The sequence below is a fragment of the Cyprinodon variegatus genome, unplaced genomic scaffold (assembly GCF_000732505.1).
Source record: "Cyprinodon variegatus isolate N-32 unplaced genomic scaffold, C_variegatus-1.0 Scaffold837, whole genome shotgun sequence".
Taxonomy (NCBI): domain Eukaryota; kingdom Metazoa; phylum Chordata; class Actinopteri; order Cyprinodontiformes; family Cyprinodontidae; genus Cyprinodon; species Cyprinodon variegatus.
Genome location: NW_015151290.1, coordinates 124,252 through 146,613, shown reverse-complemented (window position 1 = coordinate 146,613; position 22,362 = coordinate 124,252). Strand labels below are relative to the sequence as shown.

The 22,362-nt window shown below is 37.4% G+C and overlaps 3 protein-coding genes across 5 annotated transcripts in view; 2 read left to right on the top strand and 1 right to left on the bottom strand.

Annotated features, from left to right (window-relative positions):
* LOC107099084 (ubiquitin-conjugating enzyme E2 K-like) overlaps positions 1 to 2,142 on the bottom strand; it is a 7,708-nt gene extending 5,566 nt beyond the window's left edge. Inside the window, exons 1-3 of the mRNA XM_015397056.1 lie at positions 1,827 to 2,142; positions 1,054 to 1,147; positions 894 to 952 (exon numbers count right to left, since the gene is read on the bottom strand). Coding sequence (XP_015252542.1) covers positions 894 to 952; positions 1,054 to 1,147; positions 1,827 to 1,889 — 216 coding nt within the window. The 5' untranslated portion in view covers positions 1,890 to 2,142. The remainder of the gene's footprint in view (positions 1 to 893; positions 953 to 1,053; positions 1,148 to 1,826) is intronic.
* A 1,340-nt stretch (positions 2,143 to 3,482) lies between these two features.
* smim14 (small integral membrane protein 14) lies at positions 3,483 to 12,119 on the top strand. Of its 2 annotated transcripts, none has more exons than XM_015397080.1 (5): positions 3,483 to 3,638; positions 8,089 to 8,184; positions 8,780 to 8,828; positions 8,937 to 9,091; positions 10,303 to 12,119. In XM_015397080.1, exons 2-5 carry the CDS (start codon positions 8,110 to 8,112, stop codon positions 10,339 to 10,341), a joined length of 318 nt encoding a protein of 105 aa, XP_015252566.1. In that variant the 5' UTR covers positions 3,483 to 3,638; positions 8,089 to 8,109; the 3' UTR covers positions 10,342 to 12,119. The 2 variants fall into 2 exon arrangements, with proteins under 2 accessions (XP_015252566.1, XP_015252567.1); XM_015397081.1 differs by having other exon boundaries at positions 3,497 to 3,638; positions 7,931 to 8,184.
* A 1,461-nt stretch (positions 12,120 to 13,580) lies between these two features.
* Positions 13,581 to 21,605, top strand: map9 (microtubule associated protein 9). 2 transcript variants are annotated; one of them, XM_015397066.1, is made up of 13 exons: positions 13,581 to 13,901; positions 13,983 to 14,076; positions 16,427 to 16,921; positions 17,011 to 17,186; positions 18,260 to 18,359; positions 18,431 to 18,498; positions 18,586 to 18,647; positions 18,735 to 18,897; positions 20,238 to 20,324; positions 20,423 to 20,584; positions 20,673 to 20,818; positions 21,122 to 21,257; positions 21,332 to 21,605. In XM_015397066.1, exons 1-13 carry the CDS (start codon positions 13,827 to 13,829, stop codon positions 21,446 to 21,448), a joined length of 1,881 nt encoding a protein of 626 aa, XP_015252552.1. In that variant the 5' UTR covers positions 13,581 to 13,826; the 3' UTR covers positions 21,449 to 21,605. The 2 variants fall into 2 exon arrangements, with proteins under 2 accessions (XP_015252552.1, XP_015252553.1); XM_015397067.1 differs by lacking the exon at positions 21,332 to 21,605 and having other exon boundaries at positions 21,020 to 21,161.
* Positions 21,606 to 22,362: the final 757 nt, after the last annotated feature.

Here is a 22,362-nt window from a genome sequence, read left to right as displayed (position 1 = left end):
TTGTTTTCCATTGAGACGCCTACAGGCTGGAAAACGGTAAAAAGACGATCCATTTGGGATTTTTTTTCCTGTCCAGTCTCAGCTTGCGCTACTACACCCTACGACACAGCAACGGGCGACCATAACGACAGCAGAGGTAAAATAAAACGGCAAACTACTAACTGAAAAAAGCTAGTCCTTACAGGCGCGAAGTGTAAGCAGCGGGCTAACCAGCTATCAATATGTCTGCCGCGCAACGTGTGACGTCATGTGCCCGAGCCTTATTAGGTTAGTCTGACTATAATTTTTGTTCTGCATTTCGTTCCGTATTCATAAAGTTTTTTTTAAATTATTTAGAGGAGCTCCAGTTTGATAAATACAGGTTTATAATATGATTTCAGTTTTATTTGTATTTATTTTGATTTCTTACCAACTTCCACACAACATATTTCTGTTCGTTTTTAAATTTGAGATGGAATGAATAACATTCTAAAAAATAAATGCTCAAATTAAAAGATTAAGTAAAATGGTCTTTATTTAATTTACAGTGCGTTCCACTTTTTGACAATCAGTACTTTTGACTGAGAGGGGACGACAAAATGCCCAAAAGGGTACAAAAGTAAAAAAAAAGGCTGGAAAAACACTGATCTACAGTACAGCTTCACCATCTAGAATAGATCATTTAAATGCAACAGAATACCTTCTCTAGAAGAAAGGAATACATTTTTTTACATTTTCTTTTAAATTTGCTTATATATTGTGATGCAGCATTTCTAACAAAGAAGCTTTCACCTTTAAAATAAAAGGTACTGCGATGTTTAATATCAATGGTTACAATTGAAGATAAAAAAAAGATGAGGGAAGCTAGAATTAAGCCTTGCTGAACACCACAGATCAACCATTCAGATACCTACCTTTGGAGGGTTAAATGGGTAGGTTTCTGGGATTTTAATTTCAAGCTGGTATCGGCCACCTTAAAAACCAAAAATGTAAAAAAAAAAAAAAAAATAAAGATATTAAAACAGGTATCTGTGAGTGTGCTTTGATTTTTAACAGAGGAATCCAGGTGTTTACCTTCATAAGGTGTGTCTGGTGGTCCTGCTATTTCCCCCCTCAGCTCTGTGAAGTTCTCATCTACCAAATCCACTTTGATCTGGTTTTTACTGGTCTGGAGATTAAGACAGAAAACAGAAACAACATTGATATATATTCTGATATGGTTCCTTTTTTAAAATAAAAAAATACATCTGTTCTCCGCGTCTAAAGGATATCTTTACTTTTATAATAAAAAAAACGGATTGTTTGCTGGAGCAAAGCTACTTAAAAACTAAGAATTAGCAATAACTCTTCATTAGGAAATAACATTTAGCTCATAAACCCTTAACAGTGACCACAAACAGGCGGTTAAAGGCATATAATGTGATGCTAATGCTAACTGTAGATGACATCAAACTAATGCTTCCTTAACAGCAGTTAAAACACCGGTTGATTCATTGAGTCGTGATCATTCATGACACATGTACTGCAGTTTTATTTTTATTTATATATATAGGTTTGTTTCAGGTTGGTTATTACTCAGATTGTTGGTAACAAGAGGCCTGTCAGTTGCCAATGTTGTGAATCCCCGGTGTTTCCTGAACGCACCCATCTGACATCATGTCATCTCTGCTGGCATTTCTGAAGCTAACGCCTAGCTAGCTTAAGTTGTGATGATGCAACACAGAACCAACACCTCCACAGGTAATGCCTGTCCTCCATGAAAGCCTCGCTTTCCCCGCACGTTTAAAAAAATGAATGTAAAATAAAGAGTAAAGGATAGAGCGGTAAGGGAGCGAAAGCAGCCAAACCTCCTCGCTTTTGAGAACTTCTTTGAACTCTCGCTTGATCCTTTGGACCGCGATGTTCGCCATGGTGGTGTGTGTCCGCTGAGCCGCCGCTGCCTCAGGGCTTTTCTCCCGGTCTGATCGGTGTGAGGATCGCCTGCACTTCTCTCACTCTTATTGGGTTCCTTTCACTTTGACCATCTAGCGCTTCATTTCAGCTCCCAGCGCCTGCCTGACAGCGCAGAGTCAGCGTCAGTCAGTCATGGAGTCCAGAACATGCTCACAGAGAGCAGCGGTGGATGGAGCACCAGCTGGAACCTTCATTAATGAGCTTGAGTGACACAGACAGACAGCATGGGCTCTACTCACACTGCTAATCAGGACATTTCCCACCCTACACTCCAGCACTGAGAGAAGCCAGGACTTTATATCTGCTTAAATTGCAGTTTACTTGATTAAAATTTACTTGAATAGAAAAAGGTGAATACATTTATTTACCAATGATAATCTTAAGCTTTATTGCTTATATAAAATCATATTCCAACAATCCAAATTTACCTGTAACTTCTATTTTGCATTACAGTTTAACAGAAACATCCATTACCTCAACAGCAACATAAAATCAGGGGCGGAGATAAATGGGGGGCCAGGGATGGCCATGCCCCCCTTTAAGGCTGAGTTAAGGGCGGACTATACTTCTGCAACCGCACACATCAAATGTCGCTTGCGTCTTGTCGCGAACCAGTTTTGCTGGTATGCCCCTGCACCGTCGGTCTGGAATTCCTAGGGATGCACAGCCGTTTACCGCCAAAGCGCAAGGGGGAGCCTATTGGAGAACTTGCATGAACTTCGGTGGATGGCCGTGAGAACTTCTTCGGCGGTGCCGGCGGAAGTATTTATTTTCCAAAATGACATCTCAGAGGCATCGTACAAGTGGTTGTACTTCCAAACCTGCTCGTCATAGTTATCTATTGTTGTTATTACTCCTTGGTTTTTAAAAATGGCACGCCCCTGCACTGAATCGAGAAGGACGACCAGACAGACAGCTGGAAAGGCATACCAAGGACCAATCAGAGCTGCTTTTTGCCTGCGCACTTAGGTTTGAGGTCTGAACGGCTTTGCGACCGTCCGACATGTAGTCAGGATTTTTTTGAGGTGCGCGACGAAGGTTGCAGAACCTCTGCGCGATCCTCCAGTATATATATATATATATATATATATATATATATATATATATATATATATATATATATATACACACATATTTATATATGTATATATAGTACGTATAAGGTGGATGGGTTAAATGCAGAGGTAAATTTCCCCAATGTGAGATCATGAACGTTCATTTTTTTTTTTTTTATTTACATAATCAGAATGCCACATAATGCCAACAAGTTGCTTCCAAACTTTAAAAAAAATTCCTAAAATTAAAATATATTATGTATGATATGTATTATAATATATATAATATTCTTGCATGATTTACATTGGTTTGACCTATGACAAAGAACTAAAATATTCAAATGTTTGGTTACAGAGAAACCAAGATGTTTAAAGTATTGTGGATCTGCACTGACTGTTGCCAGCTGGACTGTTTGTTTACTATCCTGGATGAAAGATTTCTGCCTCTGTGATTGGTCTAGAGACATGCCTGTCAAATATTTAGACCAATGGCAGAGGTGCGTCTCACCCAGAGCGTGGTTAGTCAGAAGGTTCTATGGTTGACATGTCTGCGGAGGTTTGACGGTGATTGTTGGCATCAGTGGCGCTGCAGCAGAGCAGCACAGGCCGGAAAAAACACACTCGGTCGTTTCTGAGTATCTCCAAGCTTTAGTAAGTTGTTTTCTTTTCTTTGGTTTTCTTTATTTGCCTCTCTAGAGTGTTTAGCGATAGAGAAAGGAGCGGAGAACATGGCAGGCTGTTTTCCCTGCCTGTCGGACCAGAAGCTAGTTTGCTAAATGTGTTGAAGAGCACAGAGGGGGAAACCCGGAAGGTCTCTAGCAAAGAAGTGGAACCTGAGCTTTTTAAAAGTTCTGGTTTCAGTTATGTTAGCATGAAGTCAGCTGTTTCTCAGCTGCTCTACAGATGTTAGGTGTTCACCAATGGACGGAGCTGCGCTGATTAAAGGAGATCTACCTAAACTTTTCTACATTTCCCCACCCGCCTTGCTTTTAGCAATTTGCCTTCTAAAGTAAAAAAACAAGAAAAGAAACCGTTTTTAAATCAACCGATAAAATGTTTTTTTGTTTATATAAAACAGGGATTTCCTACTTGTATCGAAAATCTTAACTTGAAATGCTTATTTAAGGTTTTCCTGTATATATATATATATATATATATATATATATATATATATATATATATTTATAATTTTTTTTTTTATTACTCTGAAGTGCCAAACTCACACTATCTATAAATGTCTGTTTCTGGACACCAAATTCCCAATTTAATACTTCTTTGTGTTTATCCCCCTTTACTCTTAAACCTAAATGAAATCTAGTGCAGCCATTTTGCCTCCACTAGTATTGTCATTAATAAACAATTTATGTTTCAGTAATTCTCAGTATAACTCCAGCTGTCTGTAAGAACATTATGAAACAAATAATATCGTTAAGATTAACAACCAACAAACGGGTTAAAGAGAAAATGGAGAAGCTCAAAGCAAGGAGAGCTTATTTGATAATATCCCAAATTCCGACCATTTTAGGGAGCACATAAAAAAAGGAAAATAGAATAATCACCCAGAAATTGCACTTCTAAAACTGCTCCTACCTGGTCATCTACCTAAACTGAGAGCATTAATAAGAGGAGCATCGAAGAGGACATTTGGAACTTTGGAGGAGCTGCAGAGATCAGCCACTCCAGTTGGCTAATCGCTGGATTTGAATTGTGCACTCTAATAAATCAGGCCTTTATGTCCGAGGTGGTAGGAGGGTATTTATGTTTTTTAGTCTGTACAGATGTTACCTAAATGAACTTGTCATCATTTGAGCTTGAAATGTTTGTTTCCTGATGTTCAAAGCTTACATACCTCTACCCTGAAAGATTTACAGCTATAATAGTGGTGAAAGGGGATTCCAAAGAACGAAAACAAAGACTAAACTAGGGTGACCAGATTTGGGTTTCTGAAAAGGTTGACACCTTTTTTTTTGGCGGGGGTTTCGGTCGCTCCGTCCCCCCCCCGTCCACCGGAATTTCCCGACCAGCCCTGAAGCTTACAGCTCACTCTTGCTGTACTCCTGTGATTTTAAAATTCCCCCTGGACATTTTTTTAAGTATGAAAAGTAGGACATGTCTGGGAAAAAGAGGATGTCTGGTCACCTTAACTAAACTGTTCAGATTACAAAAACATAGAAACAATTAACTTCTTCTTTCCACTGCCCTTTTTAAAATCCAAATAAGATAGGTGGAAGTTTGTTTCTTGGAGAAAGTGTAAAAGGTTTTGATGTATGCATATATATGCATGGTACTGAACAGCTGGTCATTTAAGTGGGGGATTAAGAAAATCCTTCCATCTAATGTTTCACATCTTACTGGTATTAGTGAGTTTTCAACATGGGATATCTTCTCAGATTTCACAATTATTAGGATTGTGGCCGACAGTAAAATAAAAAGATCTACAGGGTGGAATAAGCTTTCTTAAAGGTATGAAGGAGGATTTTTCTCAGAAAAAGTGTCCAGATTATTCTAAAATGAGATAATGGTTGGGTATTAATCTTGCACTTATGCCCCCCCACAAAATCTACAAACTCTGTGGTGGGACCTAAAGAACATTAGCCAATCTACTTTGCCTTCTGTCAAATCAAACATTTTGAGTACGTGCCCCCAGTACATATTTACGTAGGCTCCAAGCATAACTCGTACGTTATTTGCCTAGCAGTCCTCCATTATGACAAAGCAAGAAGATGTACTCCCAAGCTTGTTTGCTGGGTTGCGTTTTTTTTTTATCTATTTGTTCACTCTTTTGTGTAAACTCGAGCATCAATGGCCGAAAAGAATCCTGACAAACTTAACTGGAAAAGAAAGCCTTTTTCCAATGTAGTTGAAAAGAGGAGAGAACGGTGCAGTGATAACACCACTAGAGACCTCTTCTTTTTATGGAGATTTCCTAATTACAAGGTGCATGCTGGATCTTTGCTGCCTCTCTAGGTGAAGTACAAGATTACCTGTGGAGGCGTTTCCAGCGTAGAGAACTGTAGCGGACATATCTACCGCCACAGAATCCTCTTTCCTGCCTTTAAATTTGCTTGGCTCATTATAGTGTGAGAATAGACTTTGATTTACAGTATAATTTAAACAAAGAAGCTGTCATAATGTGATTAATCTGCACCAAAATCGGGTCCAGATTAGCTAAACTTGTGTTTGATGATGGATACTCGAATTTATAGCTGCAACCTTCGAAGGACCCAGTCTACCTGGACCAAGTCCTTCGAAGGCCGATAAAATAAGGAAGCCGGAAGAGTTGGGCTATAGATTCGAACACATCAAGCGCTCCCGGCTGTCGGCGCCCCTCACTCAGCATATTCTTCGTCGCCTAGCAACAGTGACAGTTGACTCACAAAGCAGGCAAAGAACTGATGCTGATCTACTTTCTGCTGTTCTGTGTAATAATTACATTTAGTTTATTGAAAGGTTTGTATGTGTCCCTGTGCAAACGGGTTTGGCTGGCATTAAAGCACAGATTCTAATATCTGTGCAGTGTGGGGACCACAAATCTGATATCCGCGACTGTACTGCTGCTGAAGTCTCTCAGCAATGTAATTAGCACACAGAACAGTAGTAAGAAGTTTAGGTTTTCCCTTTTTTGTTGCTAGGTGACAGAGCGTACGCTGGATCTTTTTTTAATCTACAGCCGAACTCTTTACGACCCTCAAAGGACCAGTCCATGTAGACCGGGTCCTTTGAGGCACAGTCACTGAAATCAAACACACCCTCTTCCTTTGGGTTTGTTATTGTTCCGGTATAAAAAGCAAAACAAATTTAAACCCGAACAGGCATGGGGCAGTACTACGACGTAATCGACCAATGAATCTGGCCTTGGGCGGACACAGCTGCTGAGTTCTAACGGAGCCCATGTAAAAGCTGAAGCTGCTTTGTAAATATAGAGAACTGATATTAAATTAATTCATTATGATTTGATCTCCAAGAAATCTAAGAAGTAAGCTCTGACTGTCATGAATTACTCTAAGATTATTGAAACTTAATGAGAGTAAGTAAGTGCTGCACTGGTTGGATCATCTGGACCGAAGTGTCACTCTTTCATTTTGCTGATGAAGATTCTCAGTCATCCAGGTCATAGTCTGTAAAAGTAAAAAAAAAAAATCCACTGGACTTAGTTTCCAAGATTTGAAGACGTTTCACTACCTCTCCAGGAAGCTTTCTCAATTCCGATCCAGATATTTGAATTGAGGAAGCTTCCTGGACAGGTAGTGAAACGTCTTCAAATCTTGGAAACCAAGTCCAGTGGATTTTTTTTTTTTGAACTCTTTCATTTTATTTTCAATTCTAATGAACATGCATAAATACTGTCTTTCAATTACTTCTGTTTTATCAGAGTCGCAAAATCTTTGAAAAAGACACTTCAGTAAGACTTTTAGATTTAAAAGAAGGAAAATATTCTTTTAATCATACGAACTTGTGCCATAATTTGCAGCACCTCTAATAATTGCTATAGAGCTAAAGTTACTAGAGCATGTTTTTTAAAATCTGTTTTATTTTAAAGTATGTTAGTGGATCTAGAAACTTCTACCATGTAATGCATGCTCTCCTATGTATAAACTTAAAGTAGGACGTTGAGATGCTCTTCAATGTGGAAAAAGTCAAGAAAATGGATTGTTAACCCTGCCATTATTTACAGTCTGAAAAATCACTGAAAAAGTCTTAAGCGAAATCAAATGAGGATCCAAGTTTATCTTATCTAAGTGAGAAGAGTTGTAATGGAGTTATAAAGATAGGCCTCTTTTTGTTAGTGAGATAACTGGTCTTAAATGACTTGGAGAGTTAGTTGGACCTATTATGGTTTTGTTTTACATGTATGAAACTGACTTTCAAGATACAAAATCATATAAAGCAGAACAGCAGTTAACATTTGCAATCCTCCTCTGCTGCTTTCTGTATCAACCCAGATAACGCAGAGCCCGCCGACTCTCCTGTCTGAGCAGACTCCTCCTCCTTTGTGTGTTTGTTACCGTGGGGCAACAATACAGCAGTGACAAGAGGCAGGCTTGGATTTCTGTCTCTTGTTCATGGATGCCCTGCTTATATGAAGTGCCTCTGTTTCAAGGTGGATACCTGCTGGTGAGAAATGGCTGAGGGAGGCTTTGACCCCTGTGAGTGCATCTGCTCTCATGAGTATGCTATGAGGCGCCTCATCAACCTGGTAAGCAGCAAAACTGAACGGATTTTTTTTTAGAGTGACATTTAAGACTGAGACGCAAAGGTGGTTAAAAGTGTTTGGAGTAAATATTGGGATAAAATCTAACATAACTGAGGTTTTACAGCTTGTTAGGAAAGTGAAAGTAATAACGGAGGAGAAATGAGCTTTAAAGACGTCACAGAGTGAGGCAGGATAAGATCCTGGTTCCTGGTGTGTGTTTGCTTTGCTTCTCAGTGACGTCTGCCTTCTGTTAAATCACTTTTATTCTGTGTTTGTTTTTAATCTCTAATCGACTAAGAATTAGTTAAAGGTGAGAGTTTTAGCTGTAAAGCTTATGCCATTCATCCCGCTTTTATTTTCTGTGACTTTATTTTCCTTCTGCGCTCAGCTGTAACTTGCCTGGCAGGTTGCAGTTGGCTGATTACTGGAAGCCACTCTGAGCTTTCTGATTTGCTCACAGCAATAAGGGGTGTTGTCCTAATTATGAATAGATGTCAGATAGTATTTCAGGAGCTATAACAGAAGATATGTTATCGTTTTGTGACTTCAAGTTATATTTGGTGATTTTATTCAGCACATTTCTTCTTTTTTATTTCAGCTCAGGCAATCCCAGTCGTACTGTACAGACAACGAGTGTCCTCTGGAGTGTACGTACGCCCACCGTCCGTATACGACTGTGTGACATAACAGTAGAAACATGGCCTGCAGGCTATTTCTCCCATAGGGTTGTCTGAATGTGTTGTATTTCTGCACAGTGCCAGGGCCCGGTGGGTCGGTGGGTGGAGGAGATGACCTGACCCTGCCGATGGTTCTGATGGGATGGGTGGTGGTGGCCCTGGTCCTGTTTCTGCTGCGCCCATCCAGCCTCAGAGGAGCCCGTCCAACAGGAAAACCCTCTGGACCTCACACTGTCAGTACTGATCACTCTTTCTTTGCATAAGTTGGCCTTTTCAACACTTCCACACTTTGATATAGTTCACTCAGAAGAAAACATCTTTTCAGAATTTTGTAACGTCACAAACAGAAATTTCAATGTGTTTGTTTGGATTTTACACAATAAACAAATGCATATTAGTTCATAGAATCGGCAGAAAGAATTGTGTATTCTTTAATATTACTTACACATACAAATATGAAACCACAGCTTAAATATCTTTTTTTTTTTTGTAGAAACACCTGTTGCTGCAGTTATTACTTTAAATGTTCCCATATTTGCAACTAAACATTAATGAACTAGCTCAAGATAAGTCAGATTGGATAGAAGACATTTCTGGACATCCTTTGACTGGGTCAGTAGGAGGCTGCACCTCATTGAGGGAATGGCGCCTCCTACTGGTTGTTTGAAAATGGCTTAGTTCATACACTACGTCCATAATTTAGCAGAGATACAAAAGGCGACTGTCAACCAGCTCCAAAGGCGGCCCAGGAAACACACAGCCAGACAGCGGAACTCCGAGCCAGCTCCCATGTCAGAGGATGAAGAGAGCACATAGAATTAGTCAGAGAAACAGGACTACACTGGAAAACAGGCCGATCTCCAACATCTATAAACAAAGGTGTTGATGGCAGCAGCACAGCTGATATTTCTCTCCAGGATGATGTCACAGCCAAACAGGAACAGACGAGGCAAAGCTACTATGAGAAAAAGCAGAGAGAGCAGAAGGTTAGAGATTGAACTAACAAATTCTGCAGAGATTTCCTTATTGTTCCATAATGAAGATGAAGGTTATTTATTCTTGAAGCTAACCCAAGCCCATTACACCCCTCCACGACCTTATCCTGAACCCGTTTAATGTGTGTCCTGGTCTTCACGCCGCTGTTGACTCTAGCAGTTAGATTTAAGGTCGGGTTAGATTACACACAGGCTGACTTTATTTAGGGGACATCTGAATTAAACTGGCTGCTTCCTAGTTTGTTGGGGTTATAATATTAAAGGCAGGAAGGTACAAATACATTCAACATTTTACATCAGTTATTTGTTGTGGCTATTGTAGACATTATTTTTTAATTCCATGTTAGAATTATTAGCTTTGTGTAGTTCTGCCACACATAATTACATTAAAATACATCAGTCTTGAGGTTTTAAAAGAAAAGTTAATCAGTTCTTTTTTTTGTTTGCAGAGTGAGAGAAGGGAGCCCCCAGCACCACCAGTGGACTAACACTGAGTACCAGCAAATCCTCCAGCTGCTCAGACTGGGCATGCTCTGGGCCAATACTGTGAGCAGGACCACCATACGTCAGCCTTCAGTCACATATCTATTGCTTTTTCCCTTTTCTAATCTGGTTACAGTTTTTGTTCTTTGATCAGTTACTTAAACCCAGCTGATGCTGAATCAGTAAAATCAACACAGATCTGGTTGTTACTGTAATAATCATCTATAGAGGTTAAAGAATGTTTTTGCACACATATTTGAAAAAAATATAAACAGTATAGTTATTCTAATCCCGCTTTGATTTTTATTTTCTTCAAACGTTGTATCAAGATGGAAAGCTGCTTTCTTCATGCAATTTATCATGATTGTTTATAATAAGCAGTTTGTCATTAACTCCTTGTAATCCAAATAACTGATCCTTAAACACCTTTCAGCACATGTACCATTTCATTACTTGTACCAAACAGGATATTTTAACCAAACTGGGCTATTTTAAATGTCAGTATATTGTTAATTCAGGTTGTATTAAATCAGGATACATATTTTTGAGTTTGAAGTTGGTCCCAGCTGCAGCACTCAGACCCAGAAACTGGGAGATAAGCTCTGAGTGAAGGAGTGTGCTTCCTGATGAGTGCAGAGATTCTGGGAATTCCACATGGGGTGATTTTCAGTCCCAGTTCCAGGCTTTCCCCATCAGGATTGGTGGTGATTTTTCTTAAGATCTCACTGAAACATTCCACTCTTTCAGGTTTATAATTGCTACATAAGATGTGCCAGTACAGATTTAACAGTAGTTTACAACGTCTTTAATCCGAGACTTCACAATAAAAGCTAGAGTAGCCTAGATATAGGGTTTCATTAGGGGTGTTTCAGAGTTCTGAATTGTTTTTTTTTTTTTTTAGTTTACAGGCTTAAATCAGGTTCTTAAACTGTCCTAAGAAATCGGTCAGGGTTATTGATTATGCTTCTTTTCAAGAAGGTCTGTCCCTTTATACATCAGCTTTTATAGTAGCCAGACCAAAAAAAGTCACTTCTTTTGTGGCTTTGGTTAATTGGTGATTAATGTTTGCATGTTAATTACTGATTAATTAATGAATTCCTCTAAAAAATATAATCCACCCCAGTCTTCTGACTTATGCAATTCCTTGTGTAAAATAACGACTGAGTCTGGATGGTAAACGGTGCCAAGTTTTACTTTAGAAATCAATTTGAAGCACTTTTTACAAGCGGTGATGCTATATAAAGCTATTTTGTGAAAGAATTGCAGTCAAGGGTCTACGTGTTTTCTTTAGGTTAACACTTATGACTCTGTGAGCAATATTGAGTGACAACAAAACAGTAGTTTTTTTTCTTTGACTTTTGCACAAAAATACATTTAAACAAATGCAATCAGCCTAGAGCCACTGAGTAAACCAAATATCATGCAGCCTTTTTTTTCCTCAAGCTTTACCATCATTAGCAAACATCTGGGCTTTGGGCTGCTAAAGCTTTACTCACTAGTTTTACGGTCGGTTTGAAGGATGTTCAGTTTTGAAAAACTTTGGGTTTGTGGCTATTTTATTTGAATACCAGCAGATTTCTTTATTTTTTTTCTGAAACTGCCCAGACTACCAGGTTGGAAGGGAAGAGCTTTAGGAATTAGATGAACCATAAGTCATGGAAATGAAGTGAAAGGAATAAGATGGGCTGTATCTCTGACAAGATGAGTGACTTCTGTATTTTATAAGAGCTCAAATGACATTGATTCATAGACTAAAGGGCTTTAACTATGCACTTTTCCTACAGTAAAAAAATAAAGGCTTCAATCTGAATCTCTTATTGGTTTTTGGTGTTTGTTTTGTTCTATATAATCACTTATTTCTGTATCTCCTTAAGGATAATATAATCTTAGAAATACCTTAATTTGAAAAAAAAAGGTTCTAAACAGTCACCATATGAATTAGGAAAAATTACAACTACATTTATACATCAAACCATGTTTACTAAAATAAAATAAAAATAAATATTTTATTTAACCAGTTAACTTTTTAGTTAATTTATTATTGGTTTAACAATTTGAAACTCTGAAGGACCAAGAGAGTCACAAGACAGGGTCTTTTTGCCATCTTCAGCAATCCCTCACCACTGATCTCTATTTATTCACTGGATTGCTGATTTCCCGTTGGTATTACGGGGTTGAAGTCAAGCCACCGGCAGCCATATTGGTACTCCCTAGTTAGACCGGTCACAATGTAAACAATATGTGCGCTACAGCATCGAACAACGATGATTTTCTCATTTTCAGGGGGACCTAAGACTTAAAATAAAGACAAATTAATCAGTTGGACATACACTGGCTGTTTCATTGCATAAGTAGATTATTTTAACTTCTAATAAAAAAATAGGCACATCCCATTGCATAGTCATTATGAAGTCAATGAAATCTCTGAATCATGTAATTTAACATATACAAATCCACCACAATTCATGTGTTAATGGAGCATAATAATACAGATGTGACAAAAGTGCAACATTGATCTACATGTAATATACGTGTATTTATTACATTGTTATAATTACATATAAGGCAGAAATGTTAAATGGAGAGGGTATGAAGATACTAAGTTGTTTTTAACTGTATACGACTGTTGATATTTTTTGTATGTGCAAAAGAAATCTGAATATAAAATGCTATTGCAAACAGGATTTGATAATGCAATATAAAAAAAGGAAGCGAAAAAAGGAAATTACCTTTTTAAATGTTTGATAAGGAAATGTAGTTATAATCAAATTTATGAATTATGGTTTATACATTTATTTTGCAATGCAATTTGGAAATTCAATTTCAAATTTGGAGTATTTAAAAATGAATTATTAAACACAATCTATGATTCCTCTTTATTCACTTGGTTTACAATTTGCAATTACACTTTTCAAATTGGATTCCTACTTATGTTAATTTTGAAACGGCTGTATTTTTTTTTTTTTTTTTTTTAATAACTCTCCTGGTGCTCCAATTTTTAAGCATGACTAAAAAACAAAAATGGAAAACATCTGTGAAGGCAGATATTCACTTCAAAAAGTCAGAATTCTGACTTTTTTTCTCATATTATACTGAAATAAATTTTTAAAATCAGTTATCTTTTGGCCCTAATCCTCTTACATATAATTTAACTTAAAAAAGCAACAACTAATAAATACAAGTTTTAAAAAAAATAACAAAAACGTTTGAGCATGCGCAATGTTGACCGCGCGCCTGGTCTCCCTGGGTTACCATCAACAAGTAGATTAGCAGGGGCAGCAATGCTAGCTTGGCTTCGGTTTATTAACCCAATCTAAGCGGGTATGTGTTTTTAACAATACATGGCAGCCTTTCTATAGTAGGGACTTCTTACTATAATATGGCCTGTGTTGTAGAACAATAAGTAAGAGGCTAACTAGCCTTAGCATACGTTTGTTCATAGCATGCTAATGCTTAAGAGAGCGAGCTGTTTTTGTCCTGTTCGGTTTACATGATGGCAGATCAGGGGGTTAGGACACTTGCATATACAAAAAGTCCCAAAATATCGAAAAGAACTACATTCCAGGTAAGAACTTTTATGTATTTACTTCGGGTTTTAAAGCAGTGATGTTTCAGCCTTACAACCTCCTGTTTAAATGTGTTGTAGGATGAACTCCAGGCTGCTGTGTCCTCCAGGGAGAGCAAAGCAAAAGCACAACAGCATCACTCCTATTATGATGACTGGGACGATGAAGGAGATGGTAAGCTGTCCAAACACTGAAACGTACATTTAAAGACATATAGAATAATTATAACCACAAAGGGTTACTTTAAATTTAGCAAGATATATATTTTTTTGTAAAATCAGTCAAACTTTTTCTGGATATAGTTTGTCATTTGTCAAGACTGCTAAATGTTATATAAAATGGGTTATTAAAAAACAAAAACAAAAAAACAGAATGTTAGAACTGTAACTATACAGTCATATTTTTACATCACTTTTGTTCATCACAATGCTTTTATCACTGCTGCTTACCTTATCCAGGCTTCACTTAAAAAAATGAAATAGTCCAAATCAGGGGTCTTCAACGTTTTTTAGGCCAAGGACCCCCAAACTGATGGTGAGATGGAGGGGGGCCCCCTAATTATATATATTGTATGAAATAGTGTTATATCAAACTGGTCCTATAGTCACTCTATTACAGATTATCATTAACAAAAGTAATTTCTCTGGGATTATTAAAGTATTTTTGATTCTGATTCCTTGTTGATGGGACAGGTGTTGTGAATGAGAACAGCTGAATATGTGCATTGATGACTGAAAGTGTGTTGAATTCATTTTAATGTGTATTTACAAACATTTCAATTAGTGTAAAAAAAAATGCAGGGGGAATATAAAAAAAATTAACCAAAACTTTTGCGACCCCCATGCACTACCTCCGTGGACCCCCTGTCGAAGACCCCTGGTCTAGAGAGCTGTACTTAACGAAATTTCTTCTTGTTTACACTTGTGTGTACAAAATGACAAAATCAAATCTGTCTGTCTGTGAGTCAGTCAGTCAGTTAGTCAGTCAGTTAGTTAGTTAGTTAGTTAGTTAGCTAGTTAGTTAGTTAAAGCAGCAGTTCCCAACCTTTTTTGATTTTCGTACTCCCTTGGCCATTTTATCATACCAGGAGTATGTGGGTCAAACGTGCTGATTATTGTCCAAAAATAGAAAGTACAACTGATTATAAAGTGAAAAATATTTATTTAATTGCCTTAACTTCAACAATTAATGCTCAGATATTTCATGATTTTCAATTAGAATAAACATTTACATGTTTCCTGGAAAAGTGAATAAGTAATGAAACATATAAGAAATAAAATTGTGTTACGAATCCACAAATTGTAGCTCTTCTGAAAAAGTCCCCTATAGACACACATCTAGACTTGACAAAACAGGAACAAAAAAATAATTTTCAGATTCACTGTAATTTTTACTTTATTTCCTTTTTTACATGACCTTTACCCCTGAGAACAGTAGTGCAGGTGCACTTCACCAATACCCACTCTATCTGTCTTTCACGTAAACGTTGATAAAAAAAATTTTTAAACATCTTTTTGGTTGATAAAATCTTGGTTTATTTTGCATTTGGGTCTTACAGAGCAAAACCCTTCCGGGCCCTATTTTATTGTATTTCTCTATCTGGGAAGTACAATATTATATGTTTCCAAGCACCCCCTGCAGTGCATTGGCGGACCACAAGGGTCACTAGTACCCCTGGTTGGGAATCACTGATTTAGAGAGCAGCAGATCATGGTGAGCTTATCTATTTATATAGTGTTATGAAGGGAAAATATACATTTTTGGAAAAATTATTCATCACATTCAATACCTCAGATTAACTTACCAGGTAACTGTGTTCATTTATTTTTCAATATTTGAATGGCTTTTTATTGAAATTCTTCCATGAGAGACGTCTACTAGTATTCTGTATTGCTGCACATTAAAAAAAAGGTTTGAGCTGCAGGTGAATTTAAACGGGTTTCAGAGAAATATTGCATTACACAGAAGATGTTTGTTAAAGAAAAGTCTCAGACAGACAGGAACTGCATATGATTAGTGTAAAACAAATCTTCAGGAATCACCTAGTGCCGACAGCACACTGATGTCGTTCAGATGGAGCAATTGAAACATGTGGACTAGAACAATTAAAACAGCCTAAAACCAGTCCTGCAGCATCCAATGGGATTTTAGTAGTGTTATTCTGGGTGAAACACCTAAATTAACACTTTCACTTCTGAAACTTTGTCTTAATCTGTCAGTCCATATTAATGGTAAGCATATATGGAACTTTCCTTGTCATAAAGACTTGACTGGACTCCCAAACACGTGTTCACACTATTGCATGGATCAATAGGTTAATTATGACGTGCCTTGCCTTCATTTTTTGGGAGAGAAATAATCTGATGTAGTTCATGAAATCCAGCAGTGTAAATACATCCTTCGTTATTCTGCTGGGTCTCTTTAGTTTGTGCACATTTAGACTGAATATGCCACCAGAGAGTAGCTATACATCTAACCATGTTGTCTAATGAATTGAATTTGCTTTTCCCTTCTGGTGTTTCAGATTTTTTGAACAATCTCCTTAAATCTAGAAAAAAGAAGATTGACGCTTTCAAGGCCGGGAGGAGTAAAGCGACATTTAACACCTTTGAACTTTCAGATGAAGAGGGAAAACAGAGCAAGCCGAAAAAGGTTTCATTCCTAAAATCCCAAAGAAGCAGCTCTTACTCAAAAGAGGCATCAGCTTCTGAGCCAGATGAGTCCTCTAATGACGGGAATGTCAATGATGGCTCTCTGTCCGCCCAGGGCTCCACAAACAGCAGTAAGAAGTCACAAATTAACCAAACCAACGTGGAACCTAACAGTGACCTGATCACAAAACAGACCTCTAGTCTGTCATATCAAACATCAGACGATGCTCTTTCTTTACCGTTACCGTCTGACGGAAGTGTCGGTGAGACACCAGGTCCAGAAGACAAAGAGACAGATTCTGTAGTGGAGGAAACCTCCCAGCTGCCAGCAGTATCTACTCCTCACCATGACAGCACTGTTTCAGCTGGTTGGTTTACATTGGCTTGTTTGAGTCTTATTTAATAATAGAAAGTTTAAAAACTTATTCTCATAGTTTCATTTTGTTTGATTATTCAGACAGCGTTACAGAGAAGGAACCACCTAAACCTAAACCTCGCCAAAGGACTCTTGGATTGAAGCCAAACATTTCGCAGAACAAAGCCGAGGAGGAAAGTGGAACTCAGGATTTCAGCAGATCCCAGACATCGTCTATGTCCATCCTCTTCTCTACCGATGCATCCAGCACCATAGCAGTAAGAGCTGGAAACATTAGAAACTAGTATCAAAGTACATAGAATAAATCAATGTGAGTTTTAAACTCTCCCAGATAGACAACAGCAATCCGGTTTCAAAAGCTTTACGATATGAAATCTCAGATTTTAAGTTTTTTTTTTCTTATTTTGCTCACATTAGAATTCTTGAGATTATTTGATTGATTTCTATGTTTTTTTTAATTAAAAGTACAGGAGTCTGTTCATAATTATTACATTTTATTTGCATCATTACATCATTCTAACAGATTAAATCAGATTAAAGAGCACTATTCAAGTATCCCACGCATGAGTAACAATTTAATCGAACGCTTCTTTACTTTTAGTTAGTTGGTAATATTTTTGGGCTGTCGTTCTTGTGCCTGGCCGAGGTCACTATACAACAAGGGGACACACAAGTGTCTGTCAAAAGGATTTCTAAGTTTCAATAAGAATTTTTATAAGCTAAATAAACAACGTCACAACAACTAAGTCCTGCAGGTGTTAAAAGCCAGCAAATAAAAGCCCTGTTTTAAAATTTGGCAGGGAAAGAGCCTCCCTAATGTGCAGTGAGAGGCTATTCCATAAACGAGGAGCAGCAATAGAGAAGGCTCTGCTCTCTCTGAGCTTTCTCTTAAACCTTAGTACATGCAGGATATTTGATATTAAAGACTATGTGTGATTAAAAATATTATTGTCTGCATATTCTCTTTTGTTTTGGGATAAGAAAAAGACAGTTTCCATTGATTCCCTTGAAATATTTTTGAAAATAATAAAATTTTCAAGTAGCAAGACTATGCAAAATGCTGTGCATGAAAAAAAAACCTTTAAAAAAACAAACATAGAAATTAACACTGCGGAAGTATAGACGTAATTAATTAATTAACCAACATGATTAATTAACAAGAGTACAAATGAATTTAAGGTTTCTCTTTAAGCTCTTTCTTTGGTTAAAAAAAACAAACATATAATTTCAGTTTTGTTTTGATTCACTTGAGTTAACTATTGGCACATCCATATCTCTTTAAGTCTAAACTAAACGTGTTTTGTTTTTTCTTTTTTTTTGTTGATTCCAGTTGACAGATGGAGATCAGACTTCATGTAGCCCCAGAAAATCGTGTTCAAATAATAGGGAAGAGTCACAAGCGACCACCGGGTCTACGTTTGATTCTAGAGGTAATGACTGACGCCCTGTGGTGCTCAACCTGTAATGCAACTTATTCCTCCAACTGATATTACTGTTTTAGATGGTGTTGTATCCAATGACAGCCTGGAGCCAGTGAGACACTATTCTTCATCATTTGAAGAATTTAACGTAAGTCAATCTTTGTATTAGCCAGCAAGGGTGTGATGGTTTGTCTTTGTTATACATACTTTTGACCTGATTCAATTTTCTATACAGGAACGCGTGCAAGGTCTGTCAGATCAAAGTTCTCATTCCCCTGAAAAGTCATTTGACACCAAGTGAGTGAGTAGGCTTCACTGATGAGGCTGCATGAGAGGAAGCCGAAAAACATTTACCCATCAATGTTTTTTTTTTTGTGGCATTAGGACATCTAGTTCTCACTCTAAGACCACTGAAAGGTCTCAGAGTGCATGCTCCAGGAAGGTGGAATCGAAATATTTGGGAACATTCAAAGTTCTGGACCGGAGGCTGTCGTTACAGGAGTCGTCACCACAAGCAGCAGAATCTATCAGAGCTGCAGTTTACCAGGTCAGAATGAGTGTTGTCTTCTCTGGCACCACAGGAGCCCACATTGATCTAGATTCATGTCAGCATCGTGTTTGGTGTTTTTTTTTGTTATGTGGTGATGCAGTTGAGTCAGAGGTTCCCCATGCTCTGAGATGCTGCAAATTGTTTACAAAATTATGAGGTCAAAATATGTTCTGTATTTACATTGCTGGTACACACACATACATCAAAGTGTGGACCATGTGTTGACTCCCATTGACTTACATTGATTTTCAGTCATTTTCAACCCTTTCTATGCCCTAACCCTAAAGCTAACCATTACCAATGCATACCTCACCCTAAAACGAACCCAATTGACACTTCAGCCCTAAACCATTATAAACCATTAGCAAAATAGCTTGTGATGACCAGCAAAATGTCCTCGCTTTACAACAACTGGTCCTCAGTTGGGTGGTGAAATTGGAAAACTGGTCCTCACTCTTGGGGCTAGACAGGCACACACACACACTCACACACCCAAACAAAAAGATGAAAGCATTTATTTATTTGTTTTCACCACCACATAGAATTAAGCTAAATCCTTACATTTAATTAAATATTTTGCAAAAGCATTTTTAAAGACGATATTGATGAAAGCTGATGGTGGAGGTTTGCAGCCTGATTTTTATACAAATACGGGTTAAAGTTTGCTGCTGAGTCAGTATTACATCTTGCTCTAGTTGTTGCCTGACGATAAAAAACAACTTTAATCAAGATTACAGTGGACTACATATCAGGTTCTGCAACATCAGCCATTTCAGGTGGCCAAGATCGCTGCAGCTAGCTTCGCAAATGAGGTTTTCTTTCTGGTTCTTCTGGGAAAACCGGTGTCACTTCCTGGATCAGAAGTACTTTAATAATCCGTGAGATACAGTTTATACATATACATATATATATATATATATATATATATATATATATATGTACAAAAAAAACACTCAAGATAATAAAGATATAAATATATACACATATAATAACTCTTCTCGTTGCGTGGAAACATAAAATTAAATATTTGCCTGATGGCTTTGTTTACTGATGAAGTATTTGTTTTGCTCTTAACATCACGAAGGGCTGCAAACCTGATTAACTTGATCAGATACATACTTTGATCTTTGTAAAACAAAAGGAAAAAATCTGATCTCCTAGTTTGTAAGTGAACACAAAGCTATGGGAATAAATTTTTTACATAATTTCCTGTGTACTCAAGTACTTTTGATTGCTGGATTTTCAAGTTGTTTTTAGATTTTGCCAAGGGTTATGTATTTCGAAGTATTTAAAATCTATATTTAGGTGAGTAAAAAAACCCTCTATGGTCACAACAGGAATGGCTTAAAAAGAAGAAAGAGAAGTTACGAGGGAACATGCAGCTGAAGAAGGAAGAAGAGCTTCGAAAGGAAAGACTGGAAAAGGTGAGTCTTAACTTATTTCTTCCATCTTTAAATTAAACAAAAACAAATGCTAGTAAAGTTTACATAACCACTGCTGCTCACCTGTCTTCCAAAAATAGGAAAGGCAGTCTAAAAAGGAAGATGCTATTGTCTCTTATGAAGCATGGAAAGAAAAGAAGGCAGAAAGCCTCAAAGCCAAAGCCAAAGAAACGCAAAGCATGATTAGAAAAGTGCAAAAAGAAAGTGAAGAGAAGGAGGAAAAGAGACAATCTGCTAAACAGGTAGACTCAAATTTCTTCAAAAAGGTATAGTAGACATGATTGTGTATGAGGTCGATGCTGAGCTGTTGTCCGATTATAATGACTCCAGGTGTTTGAGAACTGGAAGCGTGAGAACATTCAGCAGCTGAGAGAGAAAAACAGAAAGCAGAGATTGATCGAAAGCAGAAAGAAGCTGCAGAAGCAGGAGGAAGAGGAGGAAAAGAAGAGAGACAGTAAATCTGCATTTTCTGACTGGTGAGTGTTAAATAATGAGTTGATTCAGATCGTTTTATTCCTTAGCTAATAGACGTCTGTTTCAACTATCAGGTTTCAACTTTATAGACTAGATTAAGTCCATTCTCTCACCTGCTGTGCCTTCAAATGAAAACTATGCTTGTCTTTTCTCTTGTTTTTCTGTTGTTATGAAAATCGTTAAACACATGGTGGCACTCTCAGCTGGATGTTCCTCTTTCAACCCCTTCTACACCTAACCCCTCCTGCAATGAGATGATAAATCTCACCTCAATCTGTTTTACCTCTCCTCTTCAACTTCAAAAGGTGTGACAAAAAGAAAGACGTCCTTCACGAAAAGCTTAAGAAGGAGCGCAAGGAAACTAAAACAAAAGCAGAGGAAGAGCAATACCTGAAGGAAGAACGAGAAAAGTTGGCATTAGAGACGTACGAAAACTGGCTGGTAAGTGCAATGCTGAAGAAAACCAAAGCAGATGGAGTACAGAAATATTCATTGTTGTCGGGTTTCTCCTACAGATAAGAAAGGATCGAGAGCAGAGAAGAAAAAAAGATGAACAGCGGATAAAAGCAATACTTGGAGAGAGTCCTCCGCCATGGAGCCCTCCAAATAAAACCGTCCCATTTGGAAAGTGACACTCTACAGTAATATTACATTGTTTTTTTTACATTTTTTTCCCCAATAAAAATCTTATGACTTGTTTTAAATAAAAGAAATGTGTTGCCTACAAACTGATTTGATAAGGGTGTTTCTTCTGCATGAGATTGTTCTTTTATATTCTTGACATTTATTTATACTTTTTATGTATTTGAGTCCTTATTATACCAGAACATGCACATTAAGTTTGTCCGCATCATTTATAAACATTAAATCAGATGTTATCATCCAATAATTACTCAATACTTGAGTAACCTTTTTGTCAAATACTTTTTTTTTTAGTTTAACTTGAGGATTTTTTTTGTATGAATAAGTGAAGCACTACTTAGACACACTTAGTGTGTCTAAGTAGTGCTACTTCTACCGTGGTACAATTTTATTACTCTACCAACCTCAAAGTCCTTCACTAAACAACTTGATTTATACATAAAAGGAAATTAAGTAAAGCTAACTGAAAGAATCTGTATGGATTTTTTGTTCAGGGGGGTCAGAGTAAAGGGGGTTGTTAATATACATGCTGCACCTTAAAGAGTTTAATGTGAAAAAAATATTTTGAATCTTTTTTTCTTTTAACTGAAATTATGTAGTACTTTGTGTTTTTTTTAGCAGGTAATTAAATTCAATTCAGTTTGTTTTTATTGCGCCAATTTACAACACATGTAATCTCTAGGCACTTTACAGTTCACCAGATCATACAGTCAAATTGATTCAAAGTTTTCTATCTAAGGAAAACCAGTTGATTTAATTGACTCATTGGCTGGAAGGCAATCCTCACACTAACCATGCTTGTAGCGACAGTGGAGAGGAAAAACTCCCTTTTAATAGGAAGAAACCTCCAGCAGAACCAGGCTCAGTGTGAGCGGCCATCTGCCGAGGCCGACTGGGGTTCAAG